Here is a 17,330-nt window from a genome sequence, read left to right on the forward strand (position 1 = left end):
GCGGCGCTCACATGGCGCACCGCCTCCTCTTCATACAGCTGAACGCAGGGGGTGCCAGGTGTCGGACCCCTGCCGGTCACATATTGATGACCTGTCCTGACATATTGCTGTGCAACCCCTTTAAAGCCTCAGGCACACGACCGTGTCTGTACTGCGGTCTGCAAAATACGGACACCTTCTGTGTGCACTCAGCATTTCAGCTGATCTGTGGGGGTGCTAGGAGTCGGAATCCCCAACGATCTGATACTGATGACCTGTCCTGAGGATAGGTAATCAATATATATTGCTGCACAACCCCTTTAATAACATGAACCATAGTCACTGTATCTGACCACATGTTGTTTTTAAGAAAAAGAAAAAAAGATCTTAAAATGTGTCTCTACACAAGTCTGACACTTACACAATGCAGAATTCTAAGAAAAAAATGCTCCAGATTTGTTATGTTGTGGGGAATGCATTTGTTGCTAAACATGTCTGGAGAGCCAGCAGATCGTATTTAACCCCTTCCCCGTGTATGCATTTTGCCCATTAATAAACATTTTTTGATTGTTGCATTCCAGCAGATATCGCTTTTATTTTTTTCATCGATGTAGCCATATGAGAGCCATGTTTAATGGTACCATTTTGGGGTACACCAAATCTTGGATTAACTTTTTCTGGGGAGGAATGGAAAAAAACAACAGCCATTCGCCATTTCCTTTTTACATTGTAAATTTTGCGACATTCACCTTGTAGCATGACATGATGACTTTATTTTCTGGGTACTTAAGAATCTTTCATCTTTTTTTTTTTTTTATTCTGTCTTTTTGGTGGCGGGTAAACAAAAATGGCAATTGTATTTTTTTTGTTTTTATGTAATTTACTGTGCAGGATAAGTTATGTAATAGTTGTATAGTTTAGGTCCTAATAGATGCGTCGATACTAAATATGTGTAGGGGATTTTTTTTTTTTCATTATTTTTTTTCATTAAGCATTTTTTCCATGAAAAGGTGTGTTTTTAAAATAAATAAATTAGAGATTCTATTTTTAATAAAACTTTTATTCTTTATTTTATTATTTATTAGTCCCACAAGGGGGCTTTCACATACAATCCTTTAATCTCCTCACATAGTGTACTATGCGGTCAGTAGAAATTGACAGCCTACATTGGACTTCCAGCTGCCCTGTGAAGACATTGACACCCCGCGATCATGGGTAACCCTCCCTTCCCCAAAACAACTTAGGTGCCGCTGTTGCTGTTGAATGGATAGGTGGCCATGTTGACCAGGTGCACTCTACATTCACCGTGAACTCCCATAGCAATGAATGGAGAGCATGCTGTGCATACAGTCTATAGATAGGTGTGGTAACTACACCTATCTCACATTGATGATACATCCAGGCAATATGGGCTAACTCCTTTAACAGACTTTGCATAAATCAATAATACAGATCAATATACAAAATTTTGTAATAAATCTTATCAGAGAAAAATGGCTCTTTCTCCATCTAGCAGCTCATTCCTCCTTACATCTTACATCTAGCAGCTCATTCCTCCTTACACCTTCTTTCTCCATGCACCTGCATGTAATCTAATCGTGCAGTGATCTATCAGTCCTCCCCATCTTTCAAGATAGATTTAGCAGAGTTAGCTTACGATAGGGGAGAAAAGGTGTTTTTCCGTGTACTACAGAGTTTCTTATTCACCAGTGCTATTGATTTATGCAGTGTTATTTTAAAGGAGATCAGTGAGCTGTTGTGTGTTTTCTGTGATTTTTCTTTTTACAGAGCATAATTTACAGCTTCTTTTTGTGGTAACGAATTAAGCCACTGTAATGAAAAATCACGTGTTCTTTGGACCATAGCCATTTTTGTTGGAAAAACAAAAAAAGTGCTTACAGAGAAAATAATGTAGCCAAGGCTGGAGCAATGCTCTGCACAAGGTTTACTACAGAAATAAGATCCATGTGTAGAAAGAAAAGGATCCAGCACCAGTTGTGAAAGTTTTTCGGTCCCAGTCTTTATTTCACCAAATTTAAAATATGTACAAATACAGTGGCACCTGTTCCCACTCTTCCCCGATTTACGCGTTTCGAACACTTCTGTTCTTAGTCATTAGCTTCTGTATAATAACTAAGAACAGAAGTGTTCGACACGCGGAAATCGGGGAAGAGTGGGAACAGGTGCCACTGTATTTGTACATTTTTGAAATTTGGTGAAATAAAGACCGGGACCGAAAAACTTTCACAACTGGTGCTGGATCGTTTTCTTTCTACACATGGATATTCATCAGGACTAGCTTGGGTCTGTTCCGTGCACCTATCTACAGGATTGATACGGGTGAGCTGGATTTCACGATTTTCTACTTACAGAAATAAGAGTTGAATTCCAGATTTTCAGTTGTCCCCTTCAATTCAATTGTTCCCTTTAAAAAGGTAGATATACAGTATACAATATACATAGTATACAGCAGCTGCTAGTAACATCCATATGTGTGGACATAAAATCTGCTTACTGCTACTATTCACATTTTGGTATATTTCTTTTATTTTCTATTAAAACTAGGTTTCCTGTTGGTAACTAAAGGTGTCTGAGGCTGTAATCATACCCTCAGTGGGTCGAGTGACCTATCGGCATACCAATCGCGGCGCTGTGGCTGTGATGACAGCCTCGGACAGTATGACTATTCAGAGGAGCAGCTCGCCCATGTGACTAGTTAGTTACTGCCTCTTCAGAAGCTTTATATACAAGTATATCTGTAACGATGCTTGAGAGGAATATGGCCGTGGTGGCGGCAGCTTAGTATGGGTAGACCATGGGACAGGTATTCAAGACATTTTAGAGACTTTTGTCATCCATAGGGTATGGCCACTTGTGGGAGTACATGTTGCAAATTTTCTGCACTGGGTTTCCCAGCATTTCCATTAGCAGAAAAGTAGATGCTCCAGACATTTTTCGCAAGCTAAAATCTGCAATAACTTTACACGTGGTGTGGATTTTAAATCTGCAACATTTCAGTTTATAGTGTGCATTTCACCTTTTGCCACAGATTTCACCCAATGCAATGCAAAAGGTGAAATCTTCTGTCACTGAAATCTGCAGCAAAATGTGCAGTTTGCGCTTCAGATTTCGGGCATATGTGCAGCAGATTTTCCACATGCGGACCTGTACCATTAATTCGTTACTGACTTTTCAAAAAACTGCTTATGTCAAAGGTTTTTTTCATTGAGGGTCAGAGTGCTGAGACCCCCCCCTAGAATGAGGGGAGACGATAGTGCTATTCTTGCACAAGATGGGCCCCATAGAAGTCTATGGGTCCATCTATATTTTGTCATCAGCAGCGAGGATATGTGCGTGCTTCTCTCCCCTCGTTCTAGAGCTTGGTAGAGGTCTCAGACCCTCACTGATCAAAATTTGATATACACTGCCTGTCCAAAAAAATAAGGTCACACACTCTAATATTTTGTTAGACCGCCTTTGATTACGGTACGCATTCGCTGTGGCATTGTTTGGATAAGCTTCTGCAATGTCACAAGATTTGTTTCCTTCCAGTGTTGCATTAATTTTTCACCAAGATCTTGCATTGATGATGGTAGAGACTGACTGCTGCGCAAAGCCTTCTCCAGCACATCCCAAAGATTCTCAATGGGGTTAAGGTCTGGACTCTTTCACAATTTGAGTCCGATGAATCCTGTCATTGTCATCTTGGAATATGCCCATGCCATCAGGGAAGCAAAAATCCATTGATGGAATAACCTGGTCATTCAATATGTTCAGGTAGTCAGCTGACCTAATTCTTGGAGCACATACTGTTACTGAACCTAGACCTGACCAACTGCAGCAACCCCAGATCATAGCACTGCCCCAACAGGCTTGTACAGTAGGCACTAGGCATGATGGGTGCATCACTTCATCTGCCTCTTTTCTTACCCTGATGCTCCCATCACTCTGAAACAGGGTCAATCTGGACTCCTCAGACCACATGACCTTCTTCCGTTGCTCCAGAGTCCAATCTTTATGCTCCCTAGTGAATTGAAGCCTTTTTTCCTGGTTTGCCTCACTGATTAGTGGTTTTCTTACAGCTATACAGCTGTTCAGTCCCAATCCCTCGAGTTCCCTTCACATTGTGTGTGTGGAAATGCTCTTACTTTCACTATTAAACATAGCCCTGAGTTCTACTGTTGTTTTTCTTGATTTGATTTCACCAAACATTTTAAGTGATCGCCGATCGCCACATTTCTTCCTCGAATACGATGGTGTTAAAGTTGCTACAGTTACACTCTGGCTGATACTTTGTTGCAACCATGTATTTCCGTTATTTAAGACATGAAAGCTGGGTCATTTGGTACTTGCCCGATTTGAACAGTGATACCCCAGATTACTATGCCACGGAGCCCATTCGGATAACAAAAGACTATGTGAAAGTAAAGACTTTGGCTCCATGGCGATTCTACTGTATTCGTGTAGTCTGAGTGCCATTTACCTAATAATATGCATTCAGACCGGAGCTATCTGGGGATGTTACATGTCTATGTTTACTGTAATGGTTGTGACATTGTATGTTGGAGTAGTGATTTCTGTCCTATTGTCTCCACATGTGTATTTGCAATCTCCCTTTGTCCTGAGAGATAATTGAATTACTCCTCGGTTGTCTCCGGGGCAGAGAGGAGAAAACCAGAATGCATTGTGGGGATGTATTGTGTCTGTGTGTACTGAACTGTTGTTTATCTGTCCTGTGTCAGTCTTCCATCTGGTCCCCTAGGGGAGTGTAGCCCTCAGTAAAGAGAAATTCTGCTTCTTACCCTCAATTCGTGCTTTGACTCGTTTTGTAGAGCATCACTAATCACTAGCCCTTGTAAGAGCTCTCTGGGTTTCATCTCCACCTACAGGAGCATGGATGACTGCTAAAAGGAACCTAACAGCGCTCTCTAGAATTCGGGGACAAGGACATCTAAGCGGTTTAACCCTCAGCCAGCCTGAGGCAACCGTAACAATTGGTGGCAGCCATGGGATGGCATCCTAGTGAGAGGAGAAGCAGCTCGGAGACACCGTTCGTGGATTTACAAAATTGAGGGCAACACTAGTATCCGTACAGCGCCCCTGGCTACAGCAGGATGGAATCGGCTAGTCTTCGAACAGCGTTCCACTACGAGGAGGAGGATGACTCGAACTGAAGGGATGCAGTCCGGAAAGGCGTCTGGCACGAGGCCCTGGAGGACATGCAGCGTCGGCGGGGTGAGTCTCCCCAGTGAGGAGCAGCAGTTGCGGATGCGAGTGGCCCTGCGAATGCCCCTTCTGGGAGAGAAGCCCCTTGATGAGTGGGTGAAAGAACTCGACAGCCTGGTATGGAAGGAGCTTTGGCTAGACGACGCCTACCAGGCACTCTGGTGGTATGTGATTCGACACTCCCCCTGGATGGCTGAGCACGACAGACCCGAGGGTCATGATTATGATGGCCCTGGCCTGTTTGATGCCTTCGCAGAACCGGAGTTCGGAGATGCTGGAGAGTCCCGGTTCTGGGATATCTATGACTACAGGGAGGCTATGCATGATTGGGCTACAGCGAGAGAGGTGAGACAAGACCGGTCATCTCTAGTGACAATGGAGTGGGAGCTGGAGCAGGATTACCAATACTTCTTCAGCTCAATTCGGCCCCAATATACACTGCCAGAGAGCTGGGTGGCAGTCCTAGACCTACAACCCTACAGCTGGGAAGACCCGATGGAAGTATCCCCTGCTTGCCAGGTGGAGATGGGACCGAGATCTCTCCACCGGCCCTACAGGGATGCTGGGCGGTCGGCACAGATCCCCAATGGCAGCCGGAGTTTCAGGGAGTAGGGACAGTCAGTCCTGCTCCCCAGCGGCAGTATGTTTTGCAGGGAGAGGAGAGCATAGTCTCCATTTTCCCTACGCCTCCACAACGGCAGTAAACATGGAGATTATCCCGCCTTCTCAGGGACAGGAAACAGCTTTGTGGATCAGCCCATATAAGGCCCCCTCCCTCTTACCTCTCCAGTTGTTTTCCTGTCCCTCAGAAGGTCAGGACTTGCCGGATCAGTCACGCGCCCAGCCTTTTCGGTTTGTTATCCCGGCTCTGGCCGGAGGGCTGAGGCAGGGGATAGGGTCGCGGAACTCTGCAAGAAGTTCCTCCTTCCCTGTGGTTTAAGCCCAGCGTTGCTGGCCACCCCGGGCTTTGGACCCGCGTCCAGTGCGGACCGGCCCTGTTTCTGCGAGCCGGGGGAGCGTTCCTGGGCCTGGGAGCGCTCCCCACACATTTCCCCTATGCGCGCGCGCCGGCAGTTGAATTCTATGTGACGTCGGAGGCCGGCGCGTGACGCGAGGGGGGGCGGAGCATAATGTCGTCATCAGTGGGAACCAGGAAGTAAAGGAGCGCGGCTGCCGGCGTTCCAGGCAGCTCCTGCGCTCTTCTCCCGAGAATGTCCCAGCAAGCTGACGATTCGCCCAGGCGGCCCACAGATTCCTCCAGGCCCTCTAGCCCGGTAAGCCTCCTCCCATTACTAAATAACAGGGTGCCTTATCCTGTATGGGGGTCTCCTTGGTGGTGGTTCTTTACCCTTCTCTTTAGAGACTAAGGATAAAACTTTCCTCTCCAATTTTGTGTCTCTCAGGGTAAAGAATCCTCAAAAAAGGATCCACCCTTGAAGAAAAAATGCGTAATGTGCAAGAAATCGCTATCTGGTACATACAAGAAATCTATGTGCCAAAAGTGTTGTGACAAGGTTGTGTCAGAGGAGACCCCATCTTTAATTGAAAGTCTGAAAACCATAATCAGAGAAGAAGTGGGTGCAGCTGTAGAAGCTAAGTTATCTACATTGTCTCCCAGACCATCTACCTCAGGAGCCATAGTCTCTAATGTGCAGGACTCTGACCTGGATGAAGGTGAAATTTCCTCTGGGTCTGACTCGGATATTTCAGATCAAGCAGGCGGTAAACCTCTCTGTTCAGTTGAGGAGACGAATTCCCTACTGAAAACCATTAGGGCTACAATAAGCCTGGAAGAGCCCAGAGAACCCCTTTCAGTACAAGACCAATTGTTTGCTGGATTAGGGGACAAGAAAAAACGAGTCTTTCCCGTCCACCCTAACATCCGGGCTTTAATACACTCAGAATGGAGAGACCCTGAGAAAAAACAATCCGCCTCTAAGTGGTTAAAGAGAAAATACCCTTTCGCGGAAGAAGATTCTGTGGCCTGGGATAAGACCCCTAAAGTAGATGCCCCAGTAGCAGGAATCTCCAAAAAAACTGCCCTTCCATTTGAAGACCTCGGCCTTCTGAAAGATCCGATGGACAAAAGATGTGAAAACCTCCTTAAAAAGATGTGGGAATCCTCTACGGCCACTCTAAGACCAGGGATATCTGCAACTTATACGGCGAGAACCCTGGGCCTTTGGTTGGGACAGTTGGAGGAACATCTAGAGTCAGGCACTCCACGAGAAGAAATCCTAGCTTCTATACCTATGCTAAAACAGGCCGCTAATTTTATGGCAGACGCGTCAGCAGACATAGTGAAGCTTTCAGCCAGATCTGCTGCCCTCTCTAACTCTGCTAGAAGAGCAGTATGGTTACGCACCTGGTCCGGTGACACAGCCTCCAAGAACAAGCTGTGCACTCTGCCATGTGAGGGAGATAGGGTGTTCGGTACGGCCTTGGACGACATTCTAGAGAAAGCTTCAGATAGAAAAAAGGGCTTTCCTACAGAATCAAAATTTTTTCAACAAAGGCGGTCCTTTCGGTCCCAGAACCGGGGTAGGCCGGACCAAAACAGAAGGGACACTAGACCAGCCTGGCAGTCCAATAGGGGTAAAGGCAGAGGGTTCCTGTTTAACCCTGACAAATCGGCCCACTCCTCTACTCAATGACGCCCAAAGCGTAGTGGGAGGAAGACTGTCCCAATTCTATCCTGCCTGGGTAAATATCCAGGCCTCTCCATGGGTTCTGTCAGTCATAAAAAAGGGGTACAGTCTAGAGTTAAAAACCTGCCCACCAGACAGATATATGGAGAACCCTCGTCCGGGGGAGATAAGCCAACAAACTACACCCTCCCTCCTGCAGAGGAATGTAAAGATCTTGTCGGGCAACTCTACAACAGTGGAGTACCTGAACAAACAGGGCGGCACAAGAAAGCTATCGCTAGCCCTGGTGGTGAGAAAAATCTTCAGTTGGGCAGAAAAGAATATTCAGTCCCTTTCAGCAGCCCATGTGAGAGGGAAAGAGAATCAGGTGGCGGATTTCCTCAGCCGGGACCAGCTAAACGCAGGAGAGTGGATACTAAACCCTCAGGTATTCAAGCAGATCTGTTCCAGGTGGGGAACGCCGAAGATCGACCTGTTCGCCAGAAGAAAAAACAAACATGTTCCGAATTTCTACTCTCTGGCAGTGGAAGATCAACCCTTAAAGGTGGATGCGCTCTCGGTACCCTGGCCACCAGTCCTGTTATATGCATTCCCACCATTCTCCCTCATACAGCGGGTCATAGCAAAGATTTTGGAAGAAAGAGTACGAATCATCCTGATCACTCCTTTTTGGCCCCGCAGATCATGGTTTCCGATCCTGAAGATTCTAGCAGGAGAAGAATTCTGGATCCTCCCTCCTCGCCCAGACCTTCTACTTCAGGGTCCGGTTTCTCATCCTCAAGTCACCCAACTCCATCTGACGGCCTGGAGGCTGAAAGAAACATCCTGAGGAAAAAAGGTTTCTCCGGGAAAGTGATCTCCACCTTACTTCTTAGTAGGAAACCGGTCACCTCGAAAATATATCTAAGGGCCTGGAAATCCTTTCTGCTCTTCGGGAAGGATAAATACGACCCGTCAGGAGAACCTCAGATGTCCCTCATACTGGACTTTCTCCAAGCAGGGTTGGATAAAGGCCTCGCAGTAAGTACACTAAAAGTTCAGATAGCAGCCTTGAGTGTATTTATGGACTGTAAACTGGCTAACATGGAAATAATAAAAAGGTTTTTTAAGGCGGCCGTCAGGATTCGCCCTAGGTTAAGATCCCTAGTGCCTCCTTGGGACTTAAGCTTGGTACTGTCCAAGCTTATGTACCCTCCATTTGAGCCAATCACAGATATACCCTTAAGAATTCTTACTCTTAAGACATCATTCCTGCTAGCCATCACTACGGCCAGAAGAGTAGGCGAAATACAAGCCTTTTCTATCCTGCCTCCATACCTTTCCATTTCAGACGACAGGATCACGCTAAAACATGCTCCAGAATTCCTTCCGAAGGTAGTCTCAAAATTTCACTGCCAACAGGAAATTATCCTTCCCTCCTTTTGTTCTCAGGCAAAGAACGAAAAAGAGAGACTTCTTCATAACCTGGACGTCAGGAGATGTGTCCTCCAATACCTGGAAGCCACTAAGGAGATTAGGAAGACTAATCAACTTCTAATTCAATACCTGGGCATGTTGAAGGGAAAAGCGGCCAGCAAGACTTCAATATCAAGATGGATCAAGTCCTGTATCTATCTAGCCTACCAGACAGAGGGTGTTCCTCCTCCACCGTTTCTCAAAGCTCACTCTACCAGGGCCCTAGCCACATCCTGGGCCGAGGGTGCTTCAGCTTCCTTAGAGGACATTTGCCGTGCAGCCACATGGTCCAATCCATGTACATTTTTTAGACATTACAGATTAGATGTTTCTGCAAATAGGGATTTAGCCTTTGGGCGGAGGGTCCTATCTGCAGTTGTCCCACCCTAGGCTGTTATCCTATGTTACTTCCTCCATGTTTACTGCCGTTGTGGAGGCGTAGGGAAAAGACTTACATTACTCTTACCGGTAATCGTTTTTTCCCTTTAGCCTCCACAACGGCAGGAGGAATTCCCCCCCTAAAAAAAAAAAAAAAAAAAATCTACTATATATAGATATACATTATTTAATACGTATAAATACTTATGTGTATATTCTATTGATGAAATATATGTTCTTCTAAGTTAGAGCAGACTGGCTCTGATATTTGTTACTTTGTTCTTTATTAAACCTTCCTTGCATTTATCTCTGAGTACTAGGTTACTAACTGGAGAGGTAAGAGGGAGGGGGCCTTATATGGGCTGATCCACAAAGCTGTTTCCTGTCCCTGAGAAGGCGGGATAATCTCCATGTTTACTGCCGTTGTGGAGGCTAAAGGGAAAAAACGATTACCGGTAAGAGTAATGTAAGTCTTTCCCAGCGGCAGTGTACCTTGAAGGGAGAGGAGACAACCGGTCTATCTCCCCAACCACAGGGGGACAGCACACCTAACTCCGATGGTGCAGATGGGACCGCAGTCTCTGCACCAGACCTACAGGGATGCTGGACAGCCGGTACAGATCCCCCACCAACCCCGCAGGAATGCCAGGAGGATTTAAGCAATCCCTCCTCTCCACAACTGATCCGTAACAAGGTCCTGGGGGTAGGATTGCCTGACCCCATCCCAGCGGAAGAGCTGGCATCTGGGCAGAGTGCAGTTGGCCTCTGCCCTCCCCTATCCTCTTCTCCAGAGCCAGACTCCCCACAGGCTACCCCAGCGGAAGAGCTGGCATCTGGGCAGAGCGCAGTCGGCCTCTCCCCACCAAGTACCTACAGCTCCAAGCTAGAGAACAACAATGAAGCAAGGAGTAGCAGATGCCCACTCAACAGCTGGGGACATACAGAACAGAGCCAGGCCCCAGAATTCAACAGGACCAGTGTTTGTTTATGGGTGGGCTACTCGACTAACCAGGTACCTGACCTCCTGTCGGTCGGTGCCTGAGTTAGTCTACTGTTGGGAGGGGAGAAATGTGACGGACTGAACCGTCACTGGGGCTGCTGGAGAAGCCTGAGGGCCAGCCTCCTTCCTACAGACTATGGACCGAGAACTATGGAGACCCCCTAAGACCTTTTGGGGTTACAAGGAACTATGAACCCTGATTTATGTGTGTAATTTATATGCCACATATTTCCTATTGCCCATTAAAAAGGCATGGTGTGGATTCAGCAACACAAAAAGGGGTTAACTCTGCACTGAGACTCCCACTGATTGTGTTAGTGATGGGATTAAGATAGTTGATTATAATAGCAGCCGACTCCTAAATGAGTAGATCACCATATGATACACTCATCCCATCACATGTGTCTCCACTGTCCCTATTCATTCATTATGGACGGGGTAAAGATGTCTGTTTGCATGTTGTGTTTGTTAATTGCGTCACAGACAATGCCATTGTGTTTGTTGAATAGGGTTAGTTTTTGTGTGTAAACTGTAAAGGATTGGCTGCTATGTCATGGTCTCAGTTTCCAACCAGGTCCACGGGGGTGGTACCCTTGTTGGAAGATGTGTATATAAGTCAATGCTTGTGTGTTCAATAAAGAGTTCCTGTTTTACATTCAACATAGAGCCTCGTCTCATGTGTATGGGGATTGCTACATGCTGTATACTCCCCTGGCTATAACTCCTAGCTCTTGTAAGAGCTGTTCCTGCTCTCTGGATTTAGGAGAGGTTCACCCACTGGAGCCTTGTCGTAGGTCCATGGTGGGTAGGAGACTGTGAGACCTCAACCAAGCTTCGGCGGTTCGTGGGGTCTGCAGTGCTTACAGTGTCAAATGGAGTGCTTGGAGTCCTCGGGAAGCACTAGGAGCATCCATCGACGGAGGCACCCGGTCGGGGTGCCAGGAGATCCGTTACAGATGGGTCCCCGCTATCCTTCCAGTTTTTAATAATGCGTTGGACAGTTCTTAACCCAATTTTAGTAATTTCTGGGATCTCCTTAGATGTTTTCTCTGCTTGATGCATGCCAATGATTTGACCCTTCTCAAACAGACTAACATCTTTTCCACGACCACGAGATGTGTCTTTCGACCTGGTTGTTTAAAGGGAACCTGTCACCCGGATTTTGGGTATAGAGCGGAGGACATGGGTTGCTAGATGGCCGCTAGCACATCCGCAATATCCAGTCCCCATAGCTGTGTGCTTTTATTGTGTAAAAAAAACGATTTGATACATATGCAAATTAACATAAGAGTCATATCTTACTTGTGTGACCAGAGAAGAGTCATATTTTCAAGCTCTGACTCATCTCAGGTTAATTTGCATATGTATCAAATCGGTTTTTATACACAATAAAAGCACACAGAGCTATAGGGACTGGATATTACAGATGTGCTAGCGGTGATCTAGCAACCCATGTACTCAGCTCTATACCCAAAATCCAGGTGACAGGTTCCCTTTAAGAAATGAGAAGCAACTCATTGCACCAGTTGGGGTTAAATAACTTATTGCCAGCTGAAAGATAATCACCCATGCAGTAATTATCCAATAGGAGGCTCATAACTATTTGCTTAGTTAAATCCAGGTGGCGACTTTTTTTGGGGGACAGGCAGTGAGAAGTACAACCAGCTTTTACATACACTTCATACTGTTAGCTTATATTTTAAACAATGTTGTATTGTTCTCTGCATCTTATTCTTTTTTTAATTGTAGTTGTTCGTTGTGATTGTAAGTTTGTCTCTTTACAACTTGCTAACTCTCATATGGATTGCCTCCCAGTGTCACTCTATTGCTCATCTCGGCTGGATGCCTTCCAATACACGACCAACAGGTACTGTCATTTCTTTATTTTCATCAGTTGTGCTGGATATAGAGTGAATGGATTTTTTTGCAGGTACTTTGGAGTCTGCATCCTTCCTCAGATGTCCTACTGCGAGCTGCAGTCACCAAGAAGATCCATCTCAGAAACCGCAGGTTTGAAGGGAGAACTGAGGAGGTAGTACGGCGCGAGGGAGTGGGAAGGAGAGAACGGTCTCACACAGCAGGGGAGAATGAGTATGTACTACAGTGCAGTTTACAATGAGGTAGTGATCGCACAGCTTGCAGGAGCATTTGCAGCACATAACACTTTAAGGCAATTCCCAGTAGGATATTATTTTGAATCTTATTGGAAAAGTAGAAGTCAGACCAACAAATAAAAAATCATGAAAAAAATGCATCTTGTAAAGGTCCTGGCACTTCATAACATAACCAAATCTAAACTGAGCCTTTGCTTTCACTAGATTGTTGCTACCATCCACCATGAGTTCAGAAATGGCGCCATATGTAAGCTCACTGTGTGTGATGATAATCAGCTTCTTGATATTCTGCTATATCTCTATTAGACAGTGTCATATTTTTCTGTCGGTATGGTATGTATTGCTGCATCAACGATTCATCTTAAGACAAAACTTGACAAGGAGCTTAAAGGGGTTGTGGAGGGGTTTTATATTGATGACCCATCCTCAGGCTAGGTCATCAATATCTGATCAGCGGGGGTCCGTCAACTGTTGGAAGAGGGGGCGGTGCTCTATGCAAGCGCTACTTCCTCTTCATTACACTGCCCATCGTCTCGGAAGTGCAGTATAATTTACAAGTACTCACTCCCTTGTCATTACACTGCAGCCAATGCAAAGGAGAAAATGTGTAGTGTAGTGTAATGAGATTCTTGGAAAAATCTAATTTTTTTCTCTCTTTACACTGCATTTTTCAAATCTCTGATAAGCCGCTATTTTCTAACTTCCAGATGATTGCAGCAGCAGTGTACTTGTAGTTAAGGCTCAGTTTTACTCGCCTTGACCTTAGAAGATGTACTTATTCTTGTCTTTTTTTAATGTTGTTCTGACTTCTGTATTTTCCAGATGATGAAAGATCCACAATTAGATCCCAGTGGACATTCCCCATATGTGATATATGCTGCAAACTCTCCTGTTGGCCCCCGTAGTACATAAGGACACACACTGATCCTCCACCTACTGTGTGAGGCTGCTCTCTCCTATACTTCTTCCTACCCCTTGTGGCTATGCTACCGTGTTTCCCCGAAAATAAGACCTAGCCCTATTTTGCAGGGTTTTGGGAGTAGGGCTTAAATATAAGCCCTACTCCAAAAATAAGCCCTAGATAATTTTTATATTTATGGATTCAGCAGCTCAGGAGAGCTCACTAATGGCTCCTAAGCTGCCAGGGCAGGCGGGCAGGACCTCTGCGCTCTCCCAGCTGATCGGAGGCGGGCAGGAGTTACGGTACAGCAACGCAGGCTGCCAACACTTAGCCTTCAGTGAAGCCGCTAGCCCGCGCATACATCGTGGCTGGCGGCTTCACTAAATGCAAAATTTAAGCCGGCATCCGTGCTTCCATCTACGGTACCGAACGGGTACATCGCTGGGCGGCTTCTCTACCCTGTACTGCCGCAAGCCCGCACGTTCTAACTTACCCCTACTGTAGCTGAATGAGGCAGCTCCTCCCCCACCTCCACCAATCAGGACCCTGTCATCTCTTGCGTCGGATCTCCCTGGTAACGTACCGTACACATTGCTGCCTAGGGGCTCAGGTGCAGTGTATGTACGGTACCAGAAAAAAGTGTGGCATTGCCTGCCAGAGTACTGTACCGTTATCATACCGTAGTACTGTGCCACCCACTGATTATACTGTATTTGAATAAATCTAGATTTTTTGTTCAAGCATTAATGTGTGATTGTTGTTCATGGAGCCAAAATAAGCCCTACCCTGATAATAAGCCCTAACCCTTTTTTCGGAGAAAAAATAATAATATAAGACCCTGTCTTATTTTCGGAGAAACACGGTATACCTCCTCAGTCCTTCCTTTCCACCTGCTGCTTCTGAGATGGTTCCTCTTGGTCTCTGCAGCTCACTATTTTACATCTGATGACGCAGACATCTGCAGGATCCACAACTAGAGGACACAGTCTGGGATATATGCCCATGTAACAAGTTTAGTTTCACAATATAGCAAGTCGATTGGCACTCATTTAGGTCCTTCATACAGACTATTGGCCAAGTAAATGCCCACATAAATGTTGGGATTGTCCATGCGCCCTCTCATTTACATTATTGTTGGCAGCACATCCCCTGTTCACATGGGGCGATGTTCTGTTGATGAAAGATACGTTTTATACAGATTCATGCTGCTTTTTAGTTGGCTGATCGGCAGGCCTTTTACACCGGGTAATGATTGACAAGGAATCCGCCCAAGTACATGGCCCTTAAGGGTAGCCTGTACCAAATCTGATGTTAGAGCACACTGTCGAAATCTACCAGATAACATACCATTCAGTACATCAGTAATTTTGCAAAGAGGTAATTTTGATGGTAAGGGCTACACTGTATTGGCTCCTGGGAGGTTTAGTTTATGGGATGCTGAGACAGTGAAAAGGAGGGTTTAGTAAAGTGTGGCATTTTGGGGATGTTATAGAACATTTTTAAAGCGCTCTGTGGTGTATAGTGTGTCTTGGGGTTAAATTTAGGTCTTATGCACACGAACCGCGTGCCGGCCGTTCCTTGCATTAGGGACCGCAATTTGTGGCACTATCCATGTGGTTGCCGCAGACGGATCCAGACCTATTCAGCTTCAATGGGTCCATGATCCGTCCGCACCGCAAAAAAATAAATAGAACATGTTCTATTTTTTTTGCGGCATGGAGAGAAAACAGCCGTGTGCATGCTGTATTACAGATCCATTCTCTTGAAAGTGGTCCGCAATCCAGAAGGAGCGGTGCAGAACAGAGGCACAGAACCCCATGAAAGCACTACAGAATACTTCCATGGGGTTCTGTGCCTCTGTTCCGCACAGCTCCTTCCAGATTGCGGACGCATTCAAGAGAATGGGTCTGCATCTGTGATATGGTGTGCACATGGCCGGTCCCGTATATTGCGAACCTGCTGTTTACGGGCCAAAATACGGACACAGCCGGGCAACGGCAGAGTGCATGAGGCGTTAGGGTGAGGGATGATGGGGGGGAAAGGGGGGTGTGGACATGGGTTCTGACAATCGATTGTGGTTGGGTTGAATTCTCCTAGGAGCCCATACATTCTAGGCAAAACCACATTTTTGTATTCTATTGCCCTTAGCCACAACTTATCTGTCAGTGAACATGGGATTTACATAAAAAAAAAGTGAAGAAAAAAAAATTTCATATGCAACTTCTGATTTATTTTATTTTATTTTTTTTATTGAATGATCAGTGCATTAAAAAATACTATTTTCCTTTCATACTAGCCAGTTTTTATTTCTGTCTCAGAAATAATTGTAAATGACCCAATACTACCAGGTCTAATGGCATTTCTGTTTAAGATAAATGAGCAAAAACAGCAGATTGAAGTAGGAATGTTTTACTATATTTAGAGAAAAAAATAACTTTGATCCATTTAGAAAACGGAAGAAGAGTTCTAGCACTACAGGGCAGTATATAATGTTGAAATCCTTAGACAATAGGACATATAGGGTTAAATCCTGAAGCTGGAAGTATATGCTTTCAATCTGCCTCAGCGAATTGGCTTCATTCTGTGCCCACTATGTTACCTCGCCCATGGTTATATTTACAGTACGGTGCTGCGGTTAGATCGCATTGATACTGTTGGCAGATGGCGGCTTTAATGCACCTCCAGCCTTCACAAATTAGCTATAACTGCAGATCCATGCAATGGAGATTTGGATAAATGGACCTGGAGTGCGGAGACTGGTTTCCTTTTCCAAGTGTAATGGAACGTACAAATCATATTTCAGGAACAGCCATCTGTATTTTATTCCTTCCAGAGGAGAATCTTTAATTTAGTAATGGCGGTGGCGCTGTGCACAGTTTCCGTTACATCTGATATAGTGTGCAGTGACAGATAGCTGTGTACATAGGGACAGACATTTTCTGTGCTTGTGTAAATCATCCGTCTAGATTCAATCATCTTAATGCACTTTCGCCCTCATTTGTTCTAGTAATTTATGATATGCTCTGCTTGCTATCCCTTTTTATTTGACTTCTCCGTACACATTCGTTTTATTGCAGCTAAAAATGTTCTAGCTAAAATACTTCATCATAATGTAACTCCCCATACATACTTTTATATTGTATTAGTTTAATTAAAGCTGCACTATGGCTCCCATGGATTTGTATGGAGTGGCAGTTCAGATCCCCACCTATGAGTTGTGCAAGTAGAAAGGGAGGGAGGGTTTGTGGCTGATGTCCCTTGTTCTAGTGGTCAGTCCCTTATCGATCATTCTTACTCAAAAGTGTCTCACTTATGCACTGAACAGGTCATTAAAGGGTATCTGTCAGCTGAAGGCATCTGTGTTGGTCCCATGTCCATAGGTGCCCGAATTGCTGAAAAAAATGATTTAATATATGCAAATTAGCCTCTAGGAGCAACAGGGGCGTTGCCGTTACTCCCAGAGGCTCAGCTCTCTCTAACTGCTGCGCCCTCTCCACTTTGATTGACAGGGCCCTATGTGATGACGTTTACACTGTCTGGCCCTGTCAGTCACAGTGGAGAGGTCTGGCAGTTGCAGAGAGAGCAGAGCATCTAGGTGTAACAGCAATGCCCCTATTGCTCCTAGAGGC

The 17,330-nt window shown here is 45.4% G+C and overlaps 1 protein-coding gene across 2 annotated transcripts in view; it reads left to right on the top strand.

Annotated features, from left to right (window-relative positions):
* The window catches only part of TMEM241 (transmembrane protein 241), a 141,508-nt gene that overhangs the window by 41,786 nt on the left and 82,392 nt on the right, over positions 1-17,330 (top strand). For both annotated transcript variants that reach the window (XM_040431905.1, XM_040431906.1), the window contains exon 7: positions 12,502-12,553. In XM_040431905.1, coding sequence (XP_040287839.1) covers positions 12,502-12,553 — 52 coding nt within the window. The remainder of the gene's footprint in view (positions 1-12,501; positions 12,554-17,330) is intronic.

Source organism: Bufo bufo, chromosome 5 (assembly GCF_905171765.1).
Source record: "Bufo bufo chromosome 5, aBufBuf1.1, whole genome shotgun sequence".
Taxonomy (NCBI): Eukaryota; Metazoa; Chordata; class Amphibia; order Anura; family Bufonidae; genus Bufo; species Bufo bufo.